This window comes from Cyclospora cayetanensis, unplaced genomic scaffold (assembly GCF_002999335.1).
Source record: "Cyclospora cayetanensis isolate NF1_C8 unplaced genomic scaffold, CcayRef3 CcayRef3_contig_172, whole genome shotgun sequence".
Taxonomy (NCBI): domain Eukaryota; phylum Apicomplexa; class Conoidasida; order Eucoccidiorida; family Eimeriidae; genus Cyclospora; species Cyclospora cayetanensis.
The window spans coordinates 62,378-88,108 of NW_020312117.1; the positions used below are offsets into that span (position 1 = coordinate 62,378).

The following is a 25,731-nucleotide window of genomic DNA, read 5'->3' on the forward strand; positions in this document are numbered from 1 at the left end:
GACTCTTAATAACATTCTATCGAGTTTTGATTTGGGGCTGAAGTGTCTCCCTATGTAGACTGCAATGGAAGTGTCACACGAAGAGGCGTTTTCTGCAACCTGACGTACCCCATGCTTTCTAGAGCCTTGTGCATTTTGACCTCTTACAAAGGTGGATAAATTTTCCGAGAGCAGCATCTCTCCCTGCAGCGTCTCATCCCAAACCTCTAGCTCTAAAGACCCGGCACTAATGGCCTATCCCCACAGACTCAGAAAACTTGTAAACTGTCTCTTAAACGAAGAGAGATATCACCAGTCTCACACATCAAACGTTGCAGCGTAAAGGCATGAGAATCAAGCTTAAGAATACCCCAGATCTATCAAAAAGGCGAGAGGCACATCGCTGGGTCCCATTTTCCCTCGGATCCTTTCCCTCTGCCGGTTCATACACAATTTGAAATTACAGGCATTTGTTGCCCGACCCTTAACAAGATTCACATTCTTTAAGAAATAGGAAACAGCTCTAGCCGCAGGAACCACATGCCATTTTCCTCCCTCTGCCCCAATCGCAATCCCTCCCCGCGCCTTTCTCTATTTCGAGGGCCTCTAGCATATAGGTTTTTTTAGACACACCACCAACCGTATAGGGCTAAGATAAGGTAAACACAAGACTACCAGCGCCCCCTGTTCCTGCTTACTTCACAGGATTATCCAGTTCTGTGTAGTGATGCGCCCTGTCCCGTCATCAGGAAGTGGCAGGAACTAAGAAGAGAGGTGCTCCCACCAACTAAGGCGGCAGAACCCCAGGGTCATTCAAAGCATCTTCTAATATTTAGACGCAAAGAATAGGGTCCATCGCAAAATGCAATGCATACGCACTTCCAACTTTTGCGCCAATATTTGAACGGCCCCGAAGCTGATGCTGTTGGAGAGCACCGAAGATTCCTCGCAACCATATGAGAGTTGCCAGAAAAGGATGTCCAATTCCAACAGACGAACTGGCGTACAGTGCATTGCCCGATGCCAGCGTCTATCTGGCCAGTCTACATGGAAAAGCAAAAGTAATAATGACAGGGAATGAGTCAGGGAGAGGCCAGCGCCAGAGAACATGGGGGGCGGCCCCCTTCCATTCTACGAAAGTTCCTGTACACTCGTAATGACAGTTACAGCTCCTCCGCCTTCTGCCCTCCCAGTACCGACGGCAAGAGGGGCATAATCTTCTTCATCAGATCATGGACCCACTGCACGGGGGTATTTAGATCCTTGAGGTCTTCGGCTTCTAATTCATAACCCATCGCCCTGGAGATTGTGTGCAGGACGTCCTGCATATCGCTTTGAGGGTTCGTGTGCAGTTCGTGAAGCAGCTGCTGTGACAGTGAAAAACAAGGCCAGAAAAAGAGAAAATAATCAGAAAGCGCTAGGCAACCATTTACGACTACGGTACACAGAGATGTTCATATCCAATTGCATTTTCAACCACAGAGCTGTATTCTGTCGAATGGGAAAAACAGGCAAGGAAATCATACAAGTGACACGTATCTTGGAGGATAAGTTGAAGCCAACGAGAGCGGAGGCACACAAAATCACAACTATCCAGCAATTGGTGTGGTGCCGGATTAAAACAAACGAGCCAATTGAACTAATCAAGAACCCTAGTGCATAAGCACCTAAAAAAGTAACAACCAGTATAATAAGCAATAAGTGTGACAGCATACGAGATGAGCACCCAAAGTTGCAATACCTAAAACTGTTCACTTGAGCCAAAACGGGGAACTAAATCTGCATATATGACGGACAAAATCCATAAGAAGCTCGGATGAATGAATTCCTGTGGCACCTGTTTTCTGCTTACCGTCACGACATCGAGCTGCTGAATAAGCTCTCCATCATCCGTGTCGGGCGCGAACTGCTTCATGGACCGAATGACTTTCCCCTGAGACTTCCGCCCAACAACTCTCTTCCAGAGAGATGACGGTTGATACTTATTTCCCTTGGTAACCACTGAAAGAAATGAGCGGATAAAATGTTCCTCAGCACACACCTTTGGAAGCACGAAAAAAGTGTGGCCAGAAAAGCACATGATATTCGAAACGCTAAAATTGCCAATGGTCCTTAGGGTAAAAGAGCACGCGCCAAACAGAGAAACTCGCAGGGAACGAAAAAGGTGCACATGCGATGAATTTTATTGTTGATTACGGTAGCGTACCACCACCTCTCTTCTGGCAGGTAAAAACATATGAACTGCTAATAGCCCGTGGTATCTCGCTTCCATACCCCAGTTCTACTGCCCTCCCTGTACATCCCAATGGGGCTTACTGTAGTGTTCATGGACGTTCTTCTGAAGTTCCAAAATCATCGGGACCATCTTCGATAGCTCCCCCTTGTTTGCGTGAAAACCAAGGCCCTCCTCTGCGAGTTGAAGCAGAGTTGCACCGTGCTCCCCCAAGCCTGGAAAGGCCTTCAGTTTCTCCGCGAAGCCGCTGGCGGTGAGACCGTCAAGAATTCCTTTCTCGGTGCTGATGGCATTCTCTTCTTTCGAAGCATCTAGATCTGTCGTGCCTTGAGGGTTTTGAAAGTCTTTTGGCGTTTCTGTGACCTCATCCACCTGCGCTGCGCTGGAGGGGAAGAAAACTGCGGGCAAGACACAAACAAGCAGCAAAGAAGACGAGAGCACGGGCGCTAATCAGGGTCAGCAGCACTTTATACAAAGCGGGATGAGAGGCACGCACACACAGGTCAATCGGGTTGACTGAATGGCCAGTCCACGAAGGAAAGTGCCGCATTCCACAGGATGCATCACAACACGACAACCGGCCTGGTAACACTCCGTGCACCACGAAGGTAAATGCCAGCTCGGCTCCCATTTACATGCATCTTTTAAGGGTGCTGCAAAGAGACGACAGACTTTTAGGAGCACGAGCATGCCCTGTTCCCGTCGCCGCGCCAGGGGTACCCAGATCAGAGGAGAGAGACCAAGGGATGTACGAGGAAGACATAGACATGAGATTCTAGCCCTATCCCAGATCATCACCAAGATCTTATACGCTGCTTGGCATGCAGGAGAACTCACCGCCAGCGTGAAGCAAAGCGACAACACACAGCAAGAAGCCCCCTCCGATTTTCCCAGCCGTCATCTTATATCTGTGCTGAGAGGAACAAGAAACTTTATTTGGACTAGATGACTTTAAAGTGCTGAATAAAAAAGGAAAATACGCCAGAAAGTCGCTGGCTTTGATGCAACAACAAGAGCGATGCAACACCTTTGCGCAGGGCTAGGGGGCTCTCTGAGGAACGTTTCGCGCGACCATGCGACTCCTTAGGGGACAAGGGTATCAACATTGGTACAATTTATTCGTGGCTTGCTCTTCTTTTCCACTGAGCCTTCGCAACTGCTTATGTTAGCCGTTCACCCTTTTGAAATGCTCTTCGTTGCTCGCATTATCCTATTGCTCGTCTCTGCCTTTGATCATTTCCTGACGAAAGGGAGTATACTGTGTGTTGGGCTCTTCACTGGGTGGAAACACTGATTTCCATTTGTTGCAATCGAAGACGCCTTCCTAGCATAGTGGTTGCACAGGTAGACGGTAGCGGGATGCAGCTGTAACTATGCGTACAAGAATTCCATCTCTCCACTTCTTGTACTACCTGTAGGCCATATATGCAGCACGCGTGCTAGCTCGCACGGTCAGGATTAAGGGTAGGCACCAAACTGTATGTAGCGGACTGAAGCCTAAGGCCTGCTGGTCTCCGTGCATGCGCTGCACGATGAAACTCATGCCAAGTAGGGGATTTGTCTCTTTAGCTTTCTTTCCCACTAAACCCGGTAAGCCAGTGCTCTGTATTTTTTCGAATATGCATTGCGAATTCACCTGTCTTTAAAGTGGTCTAGCCCTCCTGGCGAGGTGCACGACTGCGTGAGCCTATGAGGCATAGAGGGTTCTGAGGTGTAGTTTCCCTCTTTGGATGCAGGGTGACTAATGACAGCCACTTACTACTGGTCTACCAACATGGAAGAGTAGCGGTGACTCGATGTTTCCGAAAATATCTGTGTACACGTAGCCATATGGATTGATCTGCGAAGAACGGATTCAACGGCAGCTTTTTCCAGACTTCTACTGGAAGCCTTCACAGAGGGCTGATACTGCCACTACCGCTGCTCACGTCGCTCAGGCGTTGGCCAGTGTGCTGCAAGTGCTTGGATGATCGCTTGTGGCAGACAGCGGCAAGTACTTGTAGCGGCGTCACCACAGAACAAAACCGAAATTCCTTCCCACCAAATACGAATACTGCGGAGATCCTTTTCATTCCGCTGCCCTCTCCCCTCTCATGGCAGCCTAAGAATTTACTTGGGGAATTGAATTCTTAGAAAAAAGGCCATCAAGAGCCTCTGAAGGCAGCATGGCCGGGAACTTCTTACGTAAAATAGATACACGGACGCCGTCATTCCTTCGAGCTCTGTTCGACCCTTCGTTCTCAAACCCGGTCTTTTGGGACTCGCTGCTTCAGCTGGAGGCTGGACGGAGGTTGGGTTGCTCTGGAGGACGTTAGAATCTATCTGGTGATTTACGAGAGAGGCGTAAAAAGTAATTAGAGATCAGAGAGCCAAAATACGGTTTGAATAGAGTTTTAGTACTCAACAAGGGCGCCAGATCGATCCCTGCTCAAGGCAGAAGAATCCAGGCAATCTGAACCTGATATGGCGGGAGTTCGACCGGGGGCGCCGCTTGGAAGCTCCTCAGCCGCACCACCAAACCAATGCTGCAGCAGAACACACACGAGAAACTGATAAGTATATCATAGTGGCTCTCATGCGAAAGGAAAACACAAGGACAATCACAAGGTCTCAGCGAAGTTTAGCGAGGTCCAGGAAAACGCGACACAGAAGCACGCGTAGATACACTCAGGAGGACGCGACACACAAGAATGCAAAAAATGCTTGGTGAGCTCTGCACTTTAAGAGGACATATCAGGGAAGAGGAAAGATAAGCCTATTTATATATAGCAGAAGCAGCCTCCCACACGAAATCACGTAGGAGGCAGCATCTTCTACTTACTCGCAGATAGGCTTGCTCGATGGAGGCATACCAACGTAAGAAAGAAACTGTCTCCTGTTGAGGATCGTCCGAAGCAGAATTCTCTCCTATGGCAGCTGCAGAGGCAGCGCAGTCAAAACAGAGAGACGCAAGCGCCTGCCTCACCCAGGTAGGAGCGGTTCCCATCTCAGCAGCATATATGAATAGCAAGCCTCTTGCAGAGAACTTCTCAGGGCTTAGAGCAGGCCCAATGGTCGTCAGACGTAAAAGGGAGGCCTTTTTTGTTTTACCATCTTCTAGAGAGTCCACGCGGAGCAACACCTCTGCCCACTTGGGCTCGTTCTCTGCAGGAGGCGCACGTGACGCAGCAGCTGCCTACGATGCATCGACAACGCCTCGTATGAACACTTAATGTGCTGTTGTTTCCCTTGACACAATAAGGTGTGATTCAGTTCGGTGTATGACGCGTTTACCTAATTGTCTCTGCGGAGCAGCAGTTGTAGGGCTCTCACTGGCGGTGCTACTGCGGCCGCGAGAGGGAGACAAAAAGCACGCTGCAAGCGTTTCTTGTTCTGGATCTCCCAGGGGGCTTGAAAGGGCGGAGGGCCTTGTGCTGGAACTCCGAAGAGTCAAAGAGCGCCTGGTTCCCAGGCCGCCCGCCGAGTAGACCCTGCTGAGGGACATCACAGCATACTCCAAGGAACTGCCGACGCACACGGTGGTGAGCACCACCAACACCAAGGTAGTTGTCACTACGAGATCCTGCGCAGTAAAGGCAGACCAAGCACACCGCAGGAGAGGACGCAAAGACCTTAGGTAGCAAGGGGCGCGGCAAAGCGTCGCGCCTGTCGCTGCTGCCATGGCTGTCGCTGCTGCGAGCCATACGGCTGCAAGGGCCTGGGCTGCTTCAGTACCCACCGAATAGCATACGCAAACAAAGCAAAACCGGCTGCAATCACGAGAAAACAGTGATGCGAGTGAGCTGTTACCTTGTTGTCTCTGCAATGTTTCCTCCATAAGTCCCCATCGCACGGAATACTCATCGCAAGGGCGAAGGCCACAGCGCCACGGAGTCCTGCCAGCCACAAGATAATTTGCTGCCCCATATTCATGCGTTCTGCCTTCCGCCGGTTCCTGCAACAGCAACAGAGCTAGACACACTCGCCCGCGTATCAAAAGGGGCCATAGTAGTGGAGGAAAAGGAGCGGCGGCATGACAGGATTGAGGGACACAACGCAGACCCGCCAGCAAAGCAACAGAATGTACTTGTTGGTAAAAAACGAAAAGGGGAAAACAAAGGCGGCGCGGCTCATCCCAATGAGCAGAAGACCACAGGCCGCAAAGAAAAAGTTCCATGAACCGTGGCCTACACGCCATCACACACATGCAATACACAAGGCACCGAGATTTCCGTGTCCGCAATAAGCCGAGCACGCAGTCAGTAGTTGCCTTTCGCTGTTGCTGTTGCTGCTACTGCCTTCACTTTTCGGATGTCCATTGACAGCGCTCCTCCTACCCTGGCTGTTGCTGAGCTTGCCTCACCGAAACCGAGAGACGCAACAACTCCCAAGTACGCAAAGGCGCATTTATCGCACAGAAGAGCGATGGTCTGCACGAAGAGGCGAATCGAAAGTCGTGACTGAAGCGACAGATTGTGGCTGCGGGAGGACACGGAAAGAATAGCACTGCAGAATGAACGCACAGCAGAAAGGGGACGGGGCAGGGAGGCAAGAGGAAAGGCCAAAGGGAGGGCGGGCACTCTGCAGAATAGCGGTCCTCCAATACCAGAGGGAAGGCAGAAGGAAAGGAGAAATCGGGAAAGGCGTAAAGAAAGCAACCAAAAGGTGCGCAGCCGCCGGCCTCCTTTTCCGTGTTCGCTCTCTTACGTATTAAAGTGGCAGAGCATCGCGGCGCATGCAAACAAGGAGACGACACCGCTGAGCTCCAACACCTCTGCCGTCCCGAAGGCCACGTATGCGCTCAAGAGCGTTACTGCAACCTCATATTGAGGCAGTCTGGAGCAGAATAGAGCCCGCAGCCGCATGACAGCGCATGCAGGTGGCAGGACTGAGAGTAGCGGCAACTTCACGGGATGGAGGCGGGAGAAACGGGGTTTTGCAAAACAGTGCGTCGCCCTTATCGGCTTAGGATTTAGGAGACCTTTTCGGCACTTTAAGTTTTTCCTGATAGGTCCCTGGAAAGCCCTTCAGCGCCTCCTTTTCTTACTCCTTAAGCTTGGACTGTTTGAAGCTCCAGCAGCAAAGGGCTCCCACGCCAACGCCAAACAGGAGACTCCCCGACAGGACCAGTAAAAAATCTATGACGATCTGCACGCCAGCAAAGGCAAAGGAAACACTTTGGCAACATGTCTCCCGAAGTACAGGAAAGGTCCTATGAGGCGGCACCTGCTGCAGCAAAAGGCAGGAGAGCTGGCCGTGCCACAGCACCCTGAAGTCAGTGGGCGCCATCACGAAAAGCGGCACCGGTAGCCGAAAGTGCAACACCAGCAGTAGCAGAAGCAACACCAGCAGCAGCAGAAGCAACACCAGCAGCAGCGGCGGAGGGTTACGCCTCACGTCTGCAACTCCAGCATTCAGAATGACGTCCTTATCGTCCGAAAAGAAGAACTTGAAGACAGATCGCGTGAGGGCTATGGAAACTGCATCGTTCAAAACACTTTCTCCCATCAATATAGAGACCAAGTTAGAGTTCACCAGAGTGGATTGCATGCAGGGAAGCGACACCGAGTTGCCCTCTGCTTCTCCTGTTGCTGCGCTGCTGCTGCTACTGCTGTCGTTGGTGGGCTGCAGGGTCCTCCGATGCGACTGTCCAAAGTTTTTGCATGTGGTTGGAGAGACATGCCGCCCTTTCCGATGGTATGGCGCCTCGGAGGTGCCTCCAAACTCTGAGGGCGCTTCGGGAGCTTCTTCATAGAGACCTCCAGAGGATTCTTCGTCGAGATCCTCGCATGTCCTTTCATGCGGCCGCTCTGAGGCAGCTTTTTGCTCAGCGGCTGACAGGCTGGCTCCCTGCATGCCCCCGCCGCCAAGGGCCCCCTTCCCTGGGGGAGGGCCCGTAGGGGACGCGAAGGAGACAGCAGTGCTCGACGAAGCATACACCAGCTCGCCGCCCTCCCTAACAACATGCTGTCCGCCATATCTAGCAATCGATCTGGGGTGGACCAGTCGGTTCTCCTTCGTGCGCGTAAAGAAGCGCGGCGAGTTAAGGAGACTCATGACAGCGACTGTGTCTGTAGCAGAAATGAGAGCCGCGAACGCCCAAAAGAAGGCCCTTACTTTGTGGGGGGGTCCCTGTAGACCCATATTGGCCAAGTACTCGTTGATTACACTCAAACCGCCGTAGATGAAGAGGGCGCTGACCAGAGTTCCGCACACGGCAAACATCAAAATTGGTCCTCCATTTCTTAGAAAGTCGTACTGCGCAACGCTGAGCCCCGCGTCCAACACAATAGGGGGAAGCAGCACCAAGTAGAAAAACTGGGGATCGAAGTACAAGCCTGCGAGGGCCCCTGGAGGGCCCCCGTTGTTCAGGTTCCGGGGCGTTCCCAAGGGAGAAATCGGCAGGTGCTGCGCGAAAGGCACTGCGCCGGAGAAGACCCCACCGTCCTCCCCTTCTCCAGAATCCGTGAAATGTGCATGCAGCCGAATAAGGAGCCCGAACACTGCCCCCACCAGCATGGCCCCGGCGGAATCTGGAAGGTGCTTTATCTTCTGCGTATGGCCCAAATATCCTAGGAAAAAACATAGGAGCAGGCAAGAAGATAGCACCAGCAGGTTGAGTGTACTGAAGGCAGAGTGTTCGGGGGGCCGCGTGGGAAGCTGCGTGGAGGAGCTGCCGCTGCTGCTGGTAGCGGTACTCGGAGAGGCTGCATCCTCTTTTGGAGTCGCCGCTGCAGTAGTAGTGGTTGTTGAGGGAGGGGGGGGTGCTTCGGGTGTGCTCGCTGTGGCTGTTGAGGGCCATGCTGAGGCAGTGTTGTAGGTGTCTTTGGGGAGGCCTTGGGCCTCTTCACGAGTAGCCACAAAAGGCACGGCGAACCGCAATACGGACTTCAAATCGAGGGGGCCCCTGGGCGTCGTGGATGGTTCAGAGGGTCCATCTCCTTCGCCAGAAGAACCGATATCTCCGGTGGATGGCGGTTCCTTTGTGGCCCAGAAAGAAGCAGAAGGAAGGGCAGCACCTCCAACAGAGGGAAGCAGCAGTACTGCTGCTGCAGCAGCCGCGCGAGGCCGCATGCTGCTGAAAGTACTGGAAAGGGACCCCTGAGGGTCCTCCAGTGGCAGAGTTCCTAAGTTCGCTGAGGCGGTGCTTGAGGAGAGCTCCTTGCTGAGGGCAGCAGCGGCAGCAGCGGCAGCAGCGGCAGTGTAGCTGGAAAGCGTGGCTGTCCCTCCTAGCGCCGTTGGCGGGAGGGAGGGTCCAGCAAGTTCGGCCGCTAGACACAGGCTGCGTAGCCCTTTTGCCCATGAAGGGAGAAGGAAAGATTAGCTGTTTGGCAGCTGAGGCGAGTGCTGGGCTCCCTACGACTGCAGACTCCTAGCGAAGGGACAGCTGCTTCAGGGGAGTCCACCGAGGGCGAGGAGACGGAAAGGTATTGAAGAGAAGCGGCTTGCAGGTGAGAGAGTGAGACAGTCTCCCTGCAGAGCGGCTGTCTAAGGCATTTAGGGCCCCTAGAGACAGAGGAAGGGGCAGGGGCCCCTCCGCAGCCGACCGGCCACTGCCGAGACACCAGTGCCTCCGTCCCTCCGCCCCCCCGTCTTCTCCTGAGCGTCCTCTTCACAGCCTGTTTGACGCCATCCGACTATTTTGTGGTGAACTGCTTCTTTATACTTCAAATCAGAGGGTGTGTTCCTAGCAGAAACATGCCCTCGCTGGTTTTGCGTGTAGGCCACATGCGGCCCACCACGGTCAACGGTCCGCGGGGTCTCATGCCGGCCTTTTTTCGCCGCCATCCTTCTCTATTGAGCCAGCAAAAAAGTTGACAGGCATTTAGATGTGCTCTGCTTATTGATCTCCTCCGTAAGAGGAGGCCGCACAGGCGGTTGCAACGCACCGCCTAGCGACACTGCCCGCGCTAGAGCGGTCCTAGGACGGCGGTCCCTTAGTAGCATACACACGAGTCTTCTCTTGAGTCCTGAGCTACCAACCCCTAAAAAAAGCCATTTGGACTCGTTTGGCTGCCTCCGAGGCGGGAAGGCCTGTGCCTATCCCGTTGCTGCGGTCCCCATACGGCAAAGCTGCTGGGGGATTGCTGAACTCAAGTGTCGCCAGTTGTCCACGCACGGCTCTCCATGAAGCCGCTTGCGCACTTAAAAGGCGCCTAAACAGGTCCCATGCGGTGCAACCTTGTTCTCCTTAAGCGTTCCCCTCTGTCCTGACACTACTCCGTTCCATGGTTGCCCCTCCTTCCCAGCTGTCATTCTACCGCGGGAACACCCGGGACCAACATGTAGCCTTAGGGATCTTCAGAGCCTCTAGGGCACTTAAACACGGCGCTCTGCTCTCGGTATATATGCCCCCTAGACTGAGTAGCAGGCGCTCCTGGCCAAAAGACGCTCTACGCTAAAAAGGAAGGTCTCCACAACTCTTTTAAGGGCCTCAGGATCGTGCAGAGCTTCGCAGAACAGAGCTCGTCTCGCTTTCTCGGTGTGTTCATGGTGCTTATATGATTCAAAGCTTCTCCCAAGGGGCCGCCTGCATGCCTACATTGAAAATAGAAAAGTCCAGAAAGCAAAGAGGCGTAACAAAAGGTCCTGCCAGACTAGCACGTGTGCCCTACGCGTATCCTCGACAGTGCCTCAACGGCAGATAAAAGGACCTTAATGAATAGAGGCCAGCCCTCGGCGTATAGTCGGCACATAAGTGTCTGGAACATAGAAATAGGCAAAGGGTAATAGCGGCGGCCTGGACCGCCGTGACTCTCCTCCATGGGGGTAACCCCACGTTCATAAGGCTCGCCCACACGTTATTTGGGACCGCATATGCGCTGCAAGAAACGCCGCTTACGCACCCTCAGCCTCAGAACCCCCCGAGACAAGTCTGTGGGAGCGCCTGACGGTTCCAGGGGACCGCAGCGTGGGGGGGCCCCCTCCCCTGGGGGGGCCCCTTCCGAGGCCTCTCGAACGAGGCCTTCCTCTCATGCCTCGGCGCGGCGGGAGAGGACCTTGTGCATGCAGCATTTCGCCAGGTCCTGAACCCCTCTCTTGAGAGGCGTGCTCGTCCTCCGCTGAGTGCATTTCACCCTGCGGGGAAGGAGGCATTTCTTTCTCAGGTGCACCGTTGGTGCTGCCAGTTGCGCCTGTGCTGCTGTCTGTGCTGCTGCTGTTGCTGGCGGTGTCGCTGCTGCTGCTGCTGCTGCTGGTAGTAGTGTAGCTACTAGAACTGCTGGCACCATCCTTGTTGGAAGTCGAATCGCTGCTCCTGCGGCTGGAAGGTCCCCGCCGCCCCCTCCCCCCTGCGCCCCCCCCCTTTAGTGAGGGCCTTACATCTGAGCAGCACACAAAACAATGCACAGGATGCCCGTCGTACAGACAACCCGTGAGTCTTCTGTGCATCTCCTGCGGCAAATGCAGGTCCTGCCTGATGCCGTCAGCTGCCCACTACCCTTTAAAGCCTCACCTGCAGCCTTCTCGCCACGCACTGGACTCGGGGGGCCTGCTAAGGCTACAGGCGGCACGGCGTCTGCCGTTGCAGTGCTGTCGCCTCTGCCGCCGAAAGCGGAGCTGTCCGCAAGATCGCCAACGAGAGGGCTTCTGTCGCGTGCAGCAGTCCTTCCTTCCGTCTTCCCGGCAGGGGCGCCACTCTTTGACGCCTGCCCCGCCACCTCCTCCTCCTCTCTGTTCTGCCTGTCGCTCGCGGAGAAGCTGCCGGCACGGCTGCTTTCCCCGCTGTTGCTGCTTCGGCTTCTGCTTCTGCTGCTGCTGCTCGCCTCGATCCACGCAGCCTCGGAGACGAAGGCCCTTGCTTGGAGCGTCCCTTGTGCCGCTACCGCGGCAGCCGCGCCAGCAGCAGCAGCTGCTGCCGCCGCTGCTTGAGGACTACCCCAGTTCGGGGGAGCCCACATACCAACTCCTAGAATCGGAACTGCACCCGCCAAGCGGGGGGAAACTCTTACAGGCGTCACTGCAGCCCTCGCCCCTCGACCCCTTCTAGCTCCCCGCCTTCCTCTTCCACTGCCCCGAGCTGCTGCGCTGCTTCCGCGAGTATCCGTGGATGCGACCTCCATGCGCGCGTCGCCCTCGAGTGCAGCACCGTCCTTCCCCCCCGTTGCGTCAGGAAGATCCGGAGTCTCTTCCATCCGCTTTCCACCTTTTGGTGCCGCAGTTGCCTCCGCTGCCCCTGTCCTCTCGTCCCCCGGTGCAGCACTGTCAGAGACAGCAGCAGCAGCACGAACGGGGGGCCCCTCTCCTCCTCCAGCTGCCGCTGCAGGAGCAGACGACACCGCACACGAGCGATGCCCCAGTGCCATCAGCCTGGCCACCTTGGGGGAGGCCTTTGCTGCAGCAGGCTGCACCCTGCGCGTCTCCTGCTGCTGCTGGCGCGCAGCCTGCTGCTGTTTCCTGGTCGCTTCTTCACCCTCTGAGCTGGAGCTGGAAGTGCTGCTGCTGCTGCTGCTCCTGTGCAGACGGCGGAGGCGCTTCCGAGGAGGATATCGGTCCCCTGCAGCAACGGCAGTAGCGGCTGCTGCCATCCCGGCTGGGTAAGGCGGCTGCATTACGGGGCGGGCGAAACCAACAGAGGATTTCGCAGCTGGACGGTTCACACCCACCAGTGCGGCGCCTGACGAAGTCGCGGAGGCTTTCGAGGCGCTTGCTTTGGTGGCAGGGGCTGTAGCCGCAGCGAGCACTGCTGCGGCAGTACCCAACTCGGCGCCAGCATGGCTGCTACTACTGCTGCTACTGCTGCTGCTAGTAGTAGTCGCAATACTGGTACTGCTGCACTCAGGCGCAACACTAGATGCCCCTGCCGATGACTTCGAGGCTGCTTCTTCCGGAGCCGCCTCACCGGTGGTCTTAGGCATGTGGGATGTCATGCCTCTGCTGCTGCTGCTGCTCCCGTCGCTTGCGCAGGCAGCAGGTTTGGAACGGACTGCCACTACGGCAGAAGAAGGCGAAGAAACTGCTGCCGCAGGATCCGCAGGGGCAGACTTCCTTGCGGCTGCTGCTGCTGCCTCAGCTGCCGCCAAGTCTTGCTGCGCATTGCGGGTAGCATTCACAAGGGCCTCCGCAAAGGCAGGAGGCAGCCCCTCAGTGTCTTGGAGCGGTGGCGACGTACTTACACCGGCACTTTTTGTCGCTGAGGCTGATGCTGATGCTGATGCTGATGCTGCACTGGAAGGCAGCGGCTGCCGAATAACCGCAGGCAGGAGCCTCAGGGTGCATGGCGGGCCTTGTTGCTGCTGCTGCTGCTGCGGGTGGCGTGGAGGTGTGGCTGCCAAAAGCAGCGCCAAGACGGATCCCCCATCAAGAGCCCTGAAGCGGCACGATACAGCTGCATGCTGCAGTGCAGCATCCAGGCACGTAAACTGCAGCGCGCAACAGGCTAAACCCTCAGCAATAGCAGCCGTCGCATGGAGCTGCGAGGCGACTCCCTGGAGGAGCGGCAGGTCGTCTTCTGTGGTGTATGGCAGGAGGGCGGTGACAGCTGGCCCCCCGTTGTTCTGCTGCTGCTGCTTCTGCTGCTGCTGCTGCTGCTGCTTCTGCTGCCGCTGCTGCAATGCCAAAAGGTCATTATGGGAGAACGTTGCCGCTGCGGCTTCGCAGAAGATGCGCAATCCCGAGGGGTCAGGCATCATCACCAGCGTGAAGCCGTACACCTAGAACAGCGAAAACACCAGCAGCAGCAGCAGCACGAAGGCATGAAGAGCAGTCGTTCAGAAGGTTCGACAGCTTCGCCAAGTAAATCACAAGAACCAGATCGCCCTCTACCCCGTAGTCGAGGGGGCCAGCACGAGAATCAATCGCCGTACCATGCACTCTCCAGAAGAAAAGACGAGCCAAAGCTTCTTAGCTGCCGCCTCGTTTTCCGCATGCAGCAGTGCCATGGCAGGCAGGGAGTTGCTGCAGAGCCCAGTGGGGGGGGAGGCAGCAGCAGCAGTTCCCGCTGTAGCTACACCCTGCCGCAGGGAAGAGACTGGCAGTGCGTTCAGCGCGCTGGCATCGGCCCCCAGCAAGAGAGACACCTTCTTGATCCCTACGAGCCGCTGCTGTTGCTGCTGTTGCTGCTGCTGCTGCTGCTGCTGCTGCTGGTGCTGCTGCTGCCGCTGCTGCTGTTGCTGCCGTGGAAACGCAGAGCCGACCGGGCCGCACTTGCCAGCCGCCCCTCCGAGAGGCGCAGAGGCCTCTGCTCCAGCAGATGCAACGAAAGTAAGCGGAGGGGCAGCTGCCACGTCACTGGGGACTGAATTGGACGGTCCGTAGTGATCGAAGAGTTCTACAGCCCCCGACAGCTCGTCAGAGGGAGAGACGGGGGGCCAAAGGGTGGCAGCACTCCCTGCATGGTGCTGCGGAAACTGAAAGTCTTTCGCGCCGTCATGCAGCAGAGGAGGGCTGCTGCCAGCCAGCAGGCCGCCCTCTCTGAAGACTTGAATACCTCTACGGAGATCCTCGTCTAGAGCCGTATCCGGCGACGCCCCCACTGCTCGAAGCCACGCTGCAGCGAGCAGCGCGCCAGCGTGAGAGCAGCAAATGTCAACAGGAAGGCCAATAACGGCAAGCATCGTCGTGCCTAAAGAATACATACATGTAGACATATATATATATAGCTATGCATGAAACAAGCCAACACAGCTCCAGCTTTCTAGAGCTCGAAAGCCCCTTGTCGAGAGAGCGTTTAGTGCTGCGGCTAGGCCCTCGCCCCCCCCCCCCTTCGCCTCCATCCTCTCCCCCCTGTCCACCACGCGAGGCGGCACTTACCGGAAATCCAAGGCTCCTCCTCGGGAGCAAGCCTGTCTATGAGAAGCAGAGGCTTCAGGCGCTCCAACGGCAAACGCCACGTCGCGAGCAGCCCTTCACAAAGACTCAGATCGTCGGCCTCAACGGAGTGCCACATGAGCCTCAAGGGCAGCGGCTGAAGAAAATGGAACGCAACACGCAAGCGTGGAAGCTGGCCATGTGGCTAGGTGGCAAGGGCGAGAGACGGGCATGCCAGTGTGACATGGGAGGTGCGTGGGGGAAGCGGAACGTGGCACCACCATTATCGGCATTCGCAGCATCAGCAGCGCAAGCACAAGCCGCACCTCAAGCGGCAGTGGACTGAAGAGACTCATATCTTGACGCCTCGTGAGGGCAAGCGCCCCCTCTTCCAGTGCGAAGGGAGCAGCGGCAGGTCGCCTGGAAGCCGCTCCCCCCTTCTTCGACGCGGCAGCAGCAGCGGCAGCGGCGGCAGCGGCTGCAGCGCGCGCTGCAGCCTCCTGCTGCTGATGCGGCCCAAGTGCAGGCTGCTGACGGTGGGGGGTGTGCTGTGGCTGAGAAAGGCGGGGATCCTTGGCTGGATCGTAAAAGAAGAAGGCATCTCTCCCGTTCCTGCCGTCGCCGTCAAGGCTCTCCGCCCCGATCCCAAAGCCTGTAAGACCGGCGAGCTCGTCAGACACCTCAATGCCATCGAGAAATGGCATGGAAGTCTCGCCGCTGTCTCTTGGTGCCGCCGACGCGGCTGCAAGTCCTCGACTTGCCCACTCTCCACCCCAGCCTGCTCCCAGACACTGCTGGTGCTGACGGAGGCTTGCAGAGTCACGCCTCGCTGGAGGCGCCCCCCCTACTTCCCCCCCCGTGGAGACGCCTTCGTGCGCGTGCGCATGCGCATGCGGATGCGCATGCGGATGCGCAGCATGGAACGCCTGATCGTAAAACTGGACCGTTGCGGCTGACGGTCCCACAGCATACGTCGGCGGCTCGCTAGTCCCCTTGAGGGGGGCCATGCTGCTGCTTGCCTCCTGCCACGCCCGTTGCTGTTGTTGCTGCTGCGACTGCTGCTGGGCAGCACTCTTAGGAAGAATCCTCCCTCCGTGACTGTGCCTGTATTCGCGCAGCAGCTCTGCCCCTCCTGAAGGCCCCACAGGCTCAATCAGGCCTCTTGAGTACGCCAAAGGATCTTCCGATGGCTGGAAGGGTGGCAAAGCCCCCATGCTGCTGCTGCTGCTGCTGCTGCCGGCTGCTGCTGCCGCTACAGAGGGCTGCCGAGATGACGTCGAGTGCCACGTGGCAGCCGAGGGAGCAGCTGGAGGCGCAAAGGAGGCCTCGCGGAGCAGCCGCTGGCCTGACCAGTGGACGTTGTTGTTGTGGGGTGGCTGGTGCAAATACTGGTGCTGCTGGTGCTGCTGCTGCTCTGGATACATTCCAGCAAGCTCCAAGGCTTGCATGCGGCTGCTGGGAAGGGCCTCAATGCCCCCAGCAGCGTTGTGAGACGACCTCAAGACGTCGGGAGCTGGCTGTGACAGCTGCTGCTTGTGCTGGTGCTGCATTATGATAGTGCCACTGCTGCTGTCGCTGCTGTCACTGCTGCTGCTGCTGCTGCCACTGCTGTTAGGGCGGGACCCTCTACTGCTGCCCCCGCCGCCGCCACGGTGTGGGGCCCTCCAGCAAAAACAGGACGAAGCGCTCTCATTGAGTGTACGTACACGCTGCCGTTACGCTGCGGCAGTTGGTATTGTTGCTGCTGCTGCTGCGGCAGCGGAGGTGGCAGCGGCGGGCAAAAGGAAGCCCAGGGGGACTGGCAGCGGTTTCTGCTACGCGTCGAGTCTCGGGAATTGCGTCAAAGGAAGCAGGCGAAGAATCTGAGAGCGAAGAAAACACCTCGCAGCAGCAGCTCTTGCCACTCCTGCATGCGACTGCCTAGGAAACTGCATGCGGGGCTGGTCGTCGTTATGCTGCCACCGGTTCTGGAGGGCGGCTCCTGGGGCTTTCTTCTGCAGCTGCAGCACCAAAAACTCCCTAGCCATGCTACCGACGCTGCAATTCTTCGTAGTGTTTTGTTTCTCCGAGCTGAATCAGCACCCGCGAAGCAGATATAGTTGCCAAGTACCCGCTGCAACTGTATCTGCAGGTAGGCACCGAGGGCATAGGGAGGTCACTCCCCTCCACATACTGGCGTGGACGCCCTCCAGGGAAGGGGAAGCGACCCCAAAACTCTATGGCATCTTCCTCCTCGTGGGAGGGCAGTGCAGCGCTGCGAGGCGTCGCTCAGAAGGCTTGGGCTGAATCTCCGACAAGTGTTGTTTCAAGGAATGCCACATGCGCGCAATAGTGCAACCCCTGTCGTTGCTGCTGCTGCTGCTGTCCAGAGGCCGCACCCATGTTAATAGTTCCAGAAGAAAGGACGGCAGCGGCGCATGCTGACGCATTGGCACGCGCTGCTGCAATAGGCCCCCCACATCGAGCCCCCACTGCAGCTGCTCCCCTTCGCTCCCTCGCCGCGGCAGCTCCCGCAGCAGTCCGTACAGCAGCAGGATTCTGCAGCGGCAAATTGCGACCGCTGCACTACCCACCTCGAGGCTTTGTGCTGTATGAGGCAGGCGTGAGACCGACGGCGCGAACGGCCGTAGCCGCAGCAGCAGCGGGCGCTGCAGGGGAAGGCGAGGACGATGTCTGCGTCGAATTGTCGGATTTCGATTCGGATGCAGAGGGAGAGGCGCTTTACGAACGCATGCGACAGCACCGGCAGGAACTCCTCAAGCAGGGCCTCTTGAAACGGAAGCGCAACAGCCTTCAGGAGATTGAACCGCTCGACGTGGGTTGGCTTCTAGCCTCTGACCCCAAACGAGGCTTCGATTACCTTACCTTAGATGAAAAAGCGGCATTTCTGTCGCTCAAGTATCTGCACCTGCTTTCCTCGTAAGTCCCACTTTGCAGAAGAGGGTCCTTCGTATTTAGGGCCCCCTATATCTATATACATCTATATCTATAGGTCTATATATATATATATATATATATGTATATATAGATATATATATATTTATATCTATCAATATATGAGCTGCACATTTCCTCCTCCTCTCCCTTCCATTCGAGCGGCCTCCTGGAAGGTCTTCCTGGAGCTGCCCAGCTTTCTCAGACAACCTGCAAGGAGGGGCTTTCTGGGGAGCAGTTTGCTGGATTCCTGGCAACTCGTCTTACTCTTCTCGCCGTCATAAATTCGTCGTGATCCCCTCGCCATCTCGCTCTGGCCGTGCCGAGAGGGGGCAGAGGGCAAGGGGTTGTCGTTTCGTGCGCGTGCAATGTGTGTCTCTCTTCTTCTTTCTCTTTCTTTCTCTGACTTGCGCTGCTGACTTTATGGGCTGTACGTTATAAAGCCCCAACTTTGAGCTTCCCCCCTCTACCCCCTCCCTCTCCTCCCCCTCTGCCCCTCAGCATTACCCAAGAAGCCGCAGATCGTGGCGTTCCCGTGTTATGGCTGCTGCCTCCCGCCTCGCAGAACCTGCCTGATCGGGAAGGAAAAACTTGGAGGATCGACTCCCCTGTGGAAACTGAGTCACCTCACTGGCGAACGACGCATCCCCCCCAACCTTCTCGGCCCTGGGGTCCTCAAAGTGCCACCAGGCTTCAGGTTAGCACAGCAAGGCTTCTTGAACTGCGTTCTCTCTTTCTGTCTCTCTTTCTGTCTCTCTTTTTGTCTCTCTTTCTGTCTCTCTTTCTGTCTCTCTCTGTCTCTCTCTCTCTCTCTTGCTCTCTTTCTCTCTGTCTCTGTCTCTGTCTCTCTTTCTGTCTCTCTTTCTGTCTCTCTTTTTGTCTCTCTTTCTGTCTCTCTTTCTGTCTCTCTCTGTCTCTCTCTCTCTCTCTTGCTCTCTTTCTCTCTGTCTCTGTCTCTGTCTCTGTCTCTGTCTCTCTTTCTGTCTTTCTTTCTCTCTCTCTCTCTCTCTCTCTCTCTCTCTCTCTCTCTCTCTCTCTCTTCATGCCCTTTCCTCTCTGTCCCGGCTATTGAGGGGAGTGGAGCAAGAATGGATGCCTTGAGGTGTCTCTTTTTTCGGCCACATCTTCGCACCTCTGCCTCGCAGAACAAGCGACCTTTTTCCTCGAGCCTCCCCTTTGTGATGCCAGATCGACGCTCTTTCTGCCTTTTCTGCCTTTCTCGACGCTCGCTATATGAGCGTGATTTCGCAGTGTTTGTGTGTGTCCAGGTGCCTGACTATAGGCCAACTGCGCGTCTTGGGAATCCACTGCAGCAGCAGCAGAATTTGTGTCGGTGCCGATGAAGACAAGACACGTACGGCCGAGATGCTGCTCCCCAGTGCCTTGACGCGTTGCTGCCCTTTCCTCCCAAGAAACTGACGCTTCCATGATGATCCACCCCTAAGGCCTCTGTTTCCACTCTGCTGTGCAATCTGCGCTGCGCCGCGAGCTGTTTCTCATGCCTCCCCCGTCTGATTGCGTCTATCTTATCAACCCGCATGGAGTGCATCCTCAACGGCCACCCTCGGCTGTGGGTGACAGTCGAAATATGACATCCACCCCACCCCCCTCCGTCCTCTCTCGTATCCTGCGTGCCTCACACCGTCTTCAGTGCTTTCTCTCCCGAGTGCGCGTATGTATGGCTTTCTTGCCACGCTTTCTTGCTTTCTTGCCATGCTTTCTTGCTTTCTTGCCATGCTTTCCTGATTTCTTGCCATGCTTTCCTGATTTCTTGCCTTGGCACGTTTTCTCGGAGTCTTGCTTGCACGGCAGCAGCCTCCTTCACGCCCTCGCGGTTCGCTGTCTACTACCCATCCGCGCCCTTCCTCGCTGTCTTCGCAGAAACTGCCACCTCGATCCTGCTGAATGACAGCCGCTTCGAAGACAAGGGCACCATGCTGATTGTGCATGGAGAGAATCCAGATCCCCAGGACACGTCTGTTTATCCGGGGGTAAGAGCAGCAGCAGTTCTAGCAGCAGCAGCAGCAGCAGCATCCGCAGTTTCAGCAGCAGCAGCTGCTGCTGCCCTGGACTGTAGAGGCCCCACACAGCTGGAGTTGTCTTCTGCTCTGCCTGGATGTTGCGTTGCAAATTTTTTGTAATTTCGGCATTCGGAGGCCCCTAATGCGTCATATACGCAGAGCTCTGTGGCTCCCCCTTCAGTGCACTGAGCTTCGCTATGAACTGTTTATCACCTCGCAGGATCAGTTGATTGCTCTTGGCGGCTCCAGCCAGAAGAATACCGCCCTCTGGACTGCGTGGAAACACGAATACCCCGTTCGCGTGATTCGGGGATATCAAGCTCGATCTGAGTGAGCTGCTCGAAAGGTGCAGCCGCTACTGCCAGCCAATAGCAGCACGCCATATTTCCATAAAGAAGACTGGGGCCAGAGTCTCTTTGAACTATCGCCCTTTCTTGCGTCGCTCCCTCCTTCTCCCCTGCGCGCTCCTGCCTGCCGCTCCACTCCTGAAGCTGCTGCTGGAATTTCCGCATGGCGTCTGCTCATCGCTGCTGCCTCTGTGCGCGCTGGCTGCCGCTGCTGCTTCTGCCGGCTGCCTCTGCTGCTTCTGCCAGGTACGCTCCAGAGGTTGGCTTTCGATATGATGGGCTGTATCGCGTCGTGGAGCTGCTCTTTGACACTGCGGAGCCTCCAGAGAGTCTCTACAGGGACGCAAGGGCAGGAGGTGCCCCCCCCACGACGGCTGGATGTGGTGCAAAGAGCTATGGCCGAGGGAAGGGCTTGGAAGCTGACAGCAGTCGCAGCAGCACCAGCCGCACTCACGGCGAGTCGGGAACGATGTCTTCTGACGAAGAGAGCAGCGATACGCGAGAGGAAAGCGGCGACAACGCGTCGTCCACCACGCCTTCGCCCCCAAAAAAGCATGCTGCTGCTGAACGGGCAGCGGCAGAAGCAGCAGGGCTTTCCGCCTCCGCAGACACTACTCAAGACACTGTAAAGGAAGAGCTGGAAGAAGGCGAAGAAGATGTCAAATTGCTGTCTTACACGCAGACAAAGGCTCGCAGCCGAGAAATGGCGGCTGCGGCGGGGGCAAACGCCACAGCAGCCGCAGGCACCCGTCCTCCACGTCAGGAGGAGCGTCTGCTGAAAGGCCGCTGTGTCTTTAAGTTTCTTCTGCTGTCCATACACTCCAAACAGTACTCGCCGCCTACCTCTCGGTGGAGGCACTTCCGGCTCGATGACATGAGTCACCCCCTATGGGATAAGGACAAACGGCTAAAGTAAGGAGCTCTAAAGGTGCTGCTTAGGGTGCTGGCAGCAGACTTATTCTCTCATCGTGTGTCTGCCATGCTGCTGCTGCTCTCCTTGCTTGTCTACCCAAAAAAAATCCAGAGCGCACCTGCTGCTGCTGCTCTACTCGTACTGCTGCTGCTCTACTCGTACTGCTGCTGCTCTACTCGTACTGCTGCTGCTCTACTCGTACTGCTGCTGCTATACTCGTACTGCTGCTGCTCTACTCGTACTGCTGCTGCTCTACTCGTACTGCTGCTGTTGCTGCTGCTCGTAGTGCTCCTTTTATCGCGCGTGTCGAAACTGCGTTGCAGGCAAATGCGGCAGTTGGCGAAGCGTCAGTTTGCGGCTCACCGTCGCATACAGCAGCAACTGGAGATGGGGGATGATTTGGCCCTAACAAGCACGACTACCCGAGTCGTTGAGGTTCGCTGCGTCTGATAGAAATGGAGTTTTGATCCTGCTTCTATTCTGTTGCAGCATGCACACGGCAACAGACTCTCTGCGGCCGCTGCCGCCTCGCGTCACTTTTCGGATTGGATGGATGGCGCAGTGTTGTCTACTGCTGCTCTGTCTGCTCTGCTGTTGCTGCTGCTGCTGCTCAGGTGTACAGCGACCTGCCGCGGCCTTTCGCGCTTTCCGTTCCTCCCTTTGTGCCTGTGGCTCGTGGTGGCTTTACAGTAGCCAGTCTGGCAAGTGTTGCTGCAGCGGCATATCAGGTACTGCGGCTACAGCTTCGGTGCTGCTGATAGCTCTTAATTATTTTTAGCGGGATTCGGCGAGCGGAGGGAGTGGCCTTTTTCTGAGGCGAATTTCATGGGGCGAACTCCCTTGAGGTGCCGTGTGCAGCTGCCTCTGTGTCTGCTGCGACGCGTCAGGTGTATGGACAGCTGCTGCAGCAGTGGGGAAGCACGAGCAGCAGGAGGAGCGACCCCGTCAGTTGTGCCCAGGCCGCTTTGACTGTTGCGCGTGAGGCGGGTCGCTTTGTCAAGGGCTCCAGCCTTTCGCAGCGCTGCTGTGAGGGTTTCGCCGCACTCGAGACGTGGGAGTCTGGGAATGCTCCTGCTTGGGCTGCGTGTGGATTTCTGCCGCTCGTGCTTTGCGTTGAGTCGTATGAGTTGGAGCTGACGCCAGCCTCTTACGCCGAGAGGCAGCGACTTGTAGACGCATACCTGAACGAAGCAGCTGCGGCAGCGGAAGCTGCAGAGGGTGCAGTGTCGGCAGCGGGGCAGCGCTGGGGAGGCGCTGGCTGGGAAGGAGGTGGCCGTCGAGTGCGTGGCGAGGATTCCGAGAAAGACAACAGCGGCTACAGCGGAAACAGCAGCAGCAGCTGCTGCTGCGGCAGAGGGAGCAAGGCCTTGCCGCCTCCAGAGAATCTGGAGAGACTCCTGGAAAAAATTGAGGCCAAACCCAAATTCAGCAGCGAAGGACATAGGACCCTCAAGTGGCGCAAGCGGCAAGCCCGTCTCCTCGTCAGCAAGTCGCATGCGCTGCAGTTTGCCCATTGCTATCTGCCTCAAGTATGACTGACACTTCGACCGATCTCCCTGCCCCCATCTCCCTCCAGTCGCAGTAACAGAGGCTACTTGCCGCGCAGTCCTCGAACAGCTCCTCTCTGACGCTGCAGCGTACAGAGCGCACCCTAGTGAGCGTCCTCTACAAATGCACAGTCAGACTCTCTCTCCCGTCCATTCATCTTTGACCCCATTTCTGCCTCAGAGCGCAACGTGCGGCATTGTAAGCTCACTCATTCTGGGAGCTCCCCTACCGGCTTCCTGGAGTCCGTGGGCAGACATCTCCCAGGGCCAGGAAGCCTTCCCTATTATCGCCATCAACGACGTCGACGCTGAGCCACCGCCAACAGACTTCTGGTACTATCCAGTCCCCCCTTTCTTCTCCTTGAAACTGGCGATCGTGACGCACATCGCTGTCTCTTTCTCTGCATACGTATATGTATGTATATGTATATGTATATATGTATGTATGCATACGTATGTATGTATATGTATATGTTTATGTATATGTGCCATTGTTCGAAGCCTCTATAAAAGCTTTTGTGTTCTGCTACCTTCATGTCGATCCCTGATGCTGCCTGCCTGGCTGTCTGTGTTTTGAGTTGCGCCACTGCCGTTTGGACCGCCAGCCCGTTGCCTCGCAGCCTTCCCCTAGTCTCTTCCTTGCCGCCAGCCGTTCTGTCTCCCCTCTCGTTTGTAGCCATCGCTTTCTCTTGGCATTCGTCCTCCCCATCGCCGCTTGTCGTTTCTACTCTTCCCTTCCTTCTCTTGGGATTGTCTGTTCGCAAGCCCTTTACGGGATCTCTGAGGCACGTGTGCTTCGCTGCGCTGCACTGCGGAGGTGCTCGCTTGTCGGCAATTCGTACTTGCCGCTAATTCTACCCCTCCTCTCGTGTATGCGCAGCTATCAGACGAGGAATATCTTGTTTGGCCGCCTGCCCAGCTCCTCAATGCTCTGTCTCTGCACGGGATGTGTGCCTCCGGGAGTGGATACTACAGACTGGGAACGCATGTGCGTGACGGTTGGTTGGCATCTTTTCCCCTTCACTGCTGCTTGCTTCTCGCGAGGCGTTCTCTATGGCGCTTCCCGTGTGCCTCATCAGCTGAAGTTTGCACGCACGCTCAGCGTAGAGAGTGTGCAGCTCGATGCCTCGCGCTGCGTCTTTCTCTCTTTCTTTCTTTTTCTTTCTCTTTCTCTCTCTCTTTCTTTCTTTTGCTCTCTCTTTTTCTCTCTCTTTGGGGTTTTGGAGCTAGAGCGTCGCACGGCTGCCTAGAGGGCTGCAGCGAGGCAAGCGGGGCCTCGAAGAAGGCACTCAGAATGGGAGGGAGGGCATGCATTGGGTGGGATACACTTCAGCGTTGTTCGCGCCGCTATGCTAGGCCAGCGAAGGCGTGATGAGCGTGCGGTAGGGAAAACGCAGAAGCTTCAGGGAGGGCAGCAGAGGAAGTGCGAACAGGCTGCTGCCTGTGTGTGTTCTTTGTGCAGCGAGCTGCCGAGCTATTGCGACGCCGTACGGGATCCTGTCACGGGACGAATTTACTGCGGAGGGGCGAATCCTGCATTCCTCTCGGCCTTTAGGCCCATCGCCAGCTGCTCTGCTCACTGCCTATGCAGTCCAGAATACTGCGCCAATAGGTGTGAAGCGTCGGGCTGTTTTTAGGCAGCCACCGTGCCGTAGCCATACTGCGGAACAAGGGTGCAATGGGAGAGACACACTGACACCGCGGGATTCAGCCTGAGCAGTACCCTTTTCTTAGTGAATAGAGGGGGGCCCCACAGCTGACGGCTCGGCAACGGAAGGGGTCTCTGCCGCCAGCTGCCTTTACGCGTTCTTGTTGCTTCTTTGCGCAGCGTTGGAGGTATTGTGTTTATGTTTGTGTACGTATTTCTATGTGTGTATTTGTGTGCGTATTCGTGTGTGTGGCAGGCTTCCTGAGGACCTGCAGTATCGCGTGGCAGTTGCCAAGACGCGACATGCGGGGTGGGAACTTCGGACGCTGGTGGGTATATACGACACCGAATGTTTTGGCCTTCTGCTGTGTGGTGTCTTTTAGCCTCTATATAGGGTTACATCGAGATACTGGTATGCAGGTTCTACCTCAGAAGGAGGGGAGCTTGCCAAAAATCAGGGTCTGTATGGCCTGCTGCTACTTATGGGCTGCTCAGGAGGCGATTCCAAAGGGGGCCTTCATCATGCAGTACGTCGGAGAAGTCATTCCCAGAGCCGTTATGGATGGTCGCTCGAGACAGGAAGCCCGCAGAGGCTACCACAACTATTGCATGGAAGCAGTTGGAGAGGAAAGAGATCTGGAATACGACTGGGCTGCCCCTTGCATCGATTCACTGGTACGCGCGTTAGCTCTGAAATACTTTTTTAAAGAGAAGAGACATTAGAGGCCACGCAGAACTGGGCACAGGCCATGAGGACTGCGGGAATTCCCGCAGCCTCAAGGCTTTGAGGTGCGTGCAGCCGACCCAGAAATGCCACACTGGACAGGCCTACTCAGGCGAGCACCTGCTTGCCAGGCAGTCTCGCCCCCCCGCAAGGCTGCCAACTAACGTATTTATAGATATTTAAATCCTCGCCTCCACCTCCTCATCCCTGCTTGCGCGCGTGGGCATGTGTGCTTGCTCCTCAGTTCATAGGCAACGCGAGTCGCTTCTTGAACCATTCCTGCAACCCAAATGTTAGAGTAGCCACCATATGGCGAGGCCCTTCGCTGCCTTTAGTTGGAGTTTTCGCGCAGGAGGATATTCCCGCAGGTGGGTCTCCCAGTCCTCTTGCACGCGCTCTTCCAACAAATTATCCAGAGGGTCGGTGTCTCTCTCGGGTGCACGCGCGTCGACATCCGAAACAGGCGCAGCCACGCACACACACAGACACACACACACAGACACACACACAGACACACACACAGACACACACACACACACACACACACACACACACACACACACACACACACACACACACACCCCCCTATATATAGTTCTACGCCGGTTTACAAACAAGTATCCAAGGATTCTATTAGGGGGCCTTCCCCTCGGTGTGGT

At 56.2% G+C, this 25,731-nt stretch overlaps 4 protein-coding genes across 4 annotated transcripts; 1 reads left to right on the forward strand and 3 right to left on the reverse strand.

Moving 5' to 3' along the window:
- Positions 1–1,142: 1,142 nt before the first annotated feature.
- On the reverse strand, positions 1,143–3,113 carry LOC34617339. Its single transcript, XM_026337266.1, has 5 exons — positions 3,050–3,113; positions 2,738–2,865; positions 2,296–2,584; positions 1,832–1,980; positions 1,143–1,346 (listed from the first exon to the last, which is right to left on the reverse strand). The coding sequence occupies exons 1-5, from the start codon at positions 3,111–3,113 to the stop codon at positions 1,143–1,145; spliced, it is 834 nt and encodes a 277-aa protein (XP_026193051.1).
- Positions 3,114–4,280: 1,167 nt separating this feature from the next.
- Positions 4,281–10,447, reverse strand: LOC34617338. The gene is made up of 14 exons (XM_026337267.1): positions 10,348–10,447; positions 9,280–9,483; positions 8,635–9,153; positions 8,208–8,529; positions 7,589–7,724; positions 7,239–7,339; positions 6,899–7,027; positions 6,529–6,670; positions 6,002–6,163; positions 5,478–5,774; positions 5,034–5,387; positions 4,618–4,737; positions 4,397–4,534; positions 4,281–4,313 (listed from the first exon to the last, which is right to left on the reverse strand). The coding sequence occupies exons 1-14, from the start codon at positions 10,445–10,447 to the stop codon at positions 4,281–4,283; spliced, it is 2,757 nt and encodes a 918-aa protein (XP_026193052.1).
- A 582-nt stretch (positions 10,448–11,029) lies between these two features.
- LOC34624629 (mucin-19) lies at positions 11,030–15,642 on the reverse strand. The gene is given in 9 exon segments (XM_026337268.1): positions 11,030–11,481; positions 11,607–12,327; positions 12,448–13,013; positions 13,089–13,842; positions 13,996–14,246; positions 14,249–14,301; positions 14,336–14,753; positions 14,942–15,059; positions 15,265–15,642. Coding segments are annotated over 9 exon segments (3,711 nt in total).
- A 1,676-nt stretch (positions 15,643–17,318) lies between these two features.
- Positions 17,319–25,440, forward strand: LOC34623111 (the record flags this gene model as incomplete). The annotated part of the gene is made up of 15 exons (XM_026337269.1): positions 17,319–17,456; positions 17,535–17,857; positions 18,438–18,569; positions 19,141–19,226; positions 19,754–19,863; positions 20,114–20,223; positions 20,487–21,152; positions 21,477–21,588; positions 22,041–22,482; positions 22,534–22,682; positions 22,882–23,033; positions 24,163–24,312; positions 24,605–24,677; positions 24,844–25,023; positions 25,317–25,440. Coding segments are annotated over exons 1-15 (2,947 nt in total), but the record flags the coding sequence as incomplete, so codon positions are not given.
- Between the last annotated feature and the right edge of the window lie 291 nt (positions 25,441–25,731).

What these genes read in the sequence shown, in the direction of transcription:
- LOC34617339 (XM_026337266.1), bottom strand. Translation starts at nt 3,113, where the DNA reads ATGACGGCTGGGAAAATCGGAGGGGGCTTCTTGCTGTGTGTTGTCGCT. An exon ending in GAACGTCCATGAACACTACA is followed by an intron (nt 1,981 to 2,295) that starts GTAAGCCCCATT and finishes CATTTCTTTCAG; the next exon opens with TGGTTACCAAGGGAAATAAG. An exon ending in AGCAGCTCGATGTCGTGACG is followed by an intron (nt 1,347 to 1,831) that starts GTAAGCAGAAAA and finishes TCACTGTCACAG; the next exon opens with CAGCTGCTTCACGAACTGCA.
- LOC34617338 (XM_026337267.1), bottom strand. Translation starts at nt 10,447, where the DNA reads ATGACAGCTGGGAAGGAGGGGCAACCATGGAACGGAGTAGTGTCAGGA. An exon ending in AACATTGCAGAGACAACAAG is followed by an intron (nt 5,775 to 6,001) that starts GTAACAGCTCAC and finishes TTTACTGCGCAG; the next exon opens with GATCTCGTAGTGACAACTAC. An exon ending in CGTCCGTGTATCTATTTTAC is followed by an intron (nt 4,314 to 4,396) that starts GTAAGAAGTTCC and finishes GTAAATTCTTAG; the next exon opens with GCTGCCATGAGAGGGGAGAG.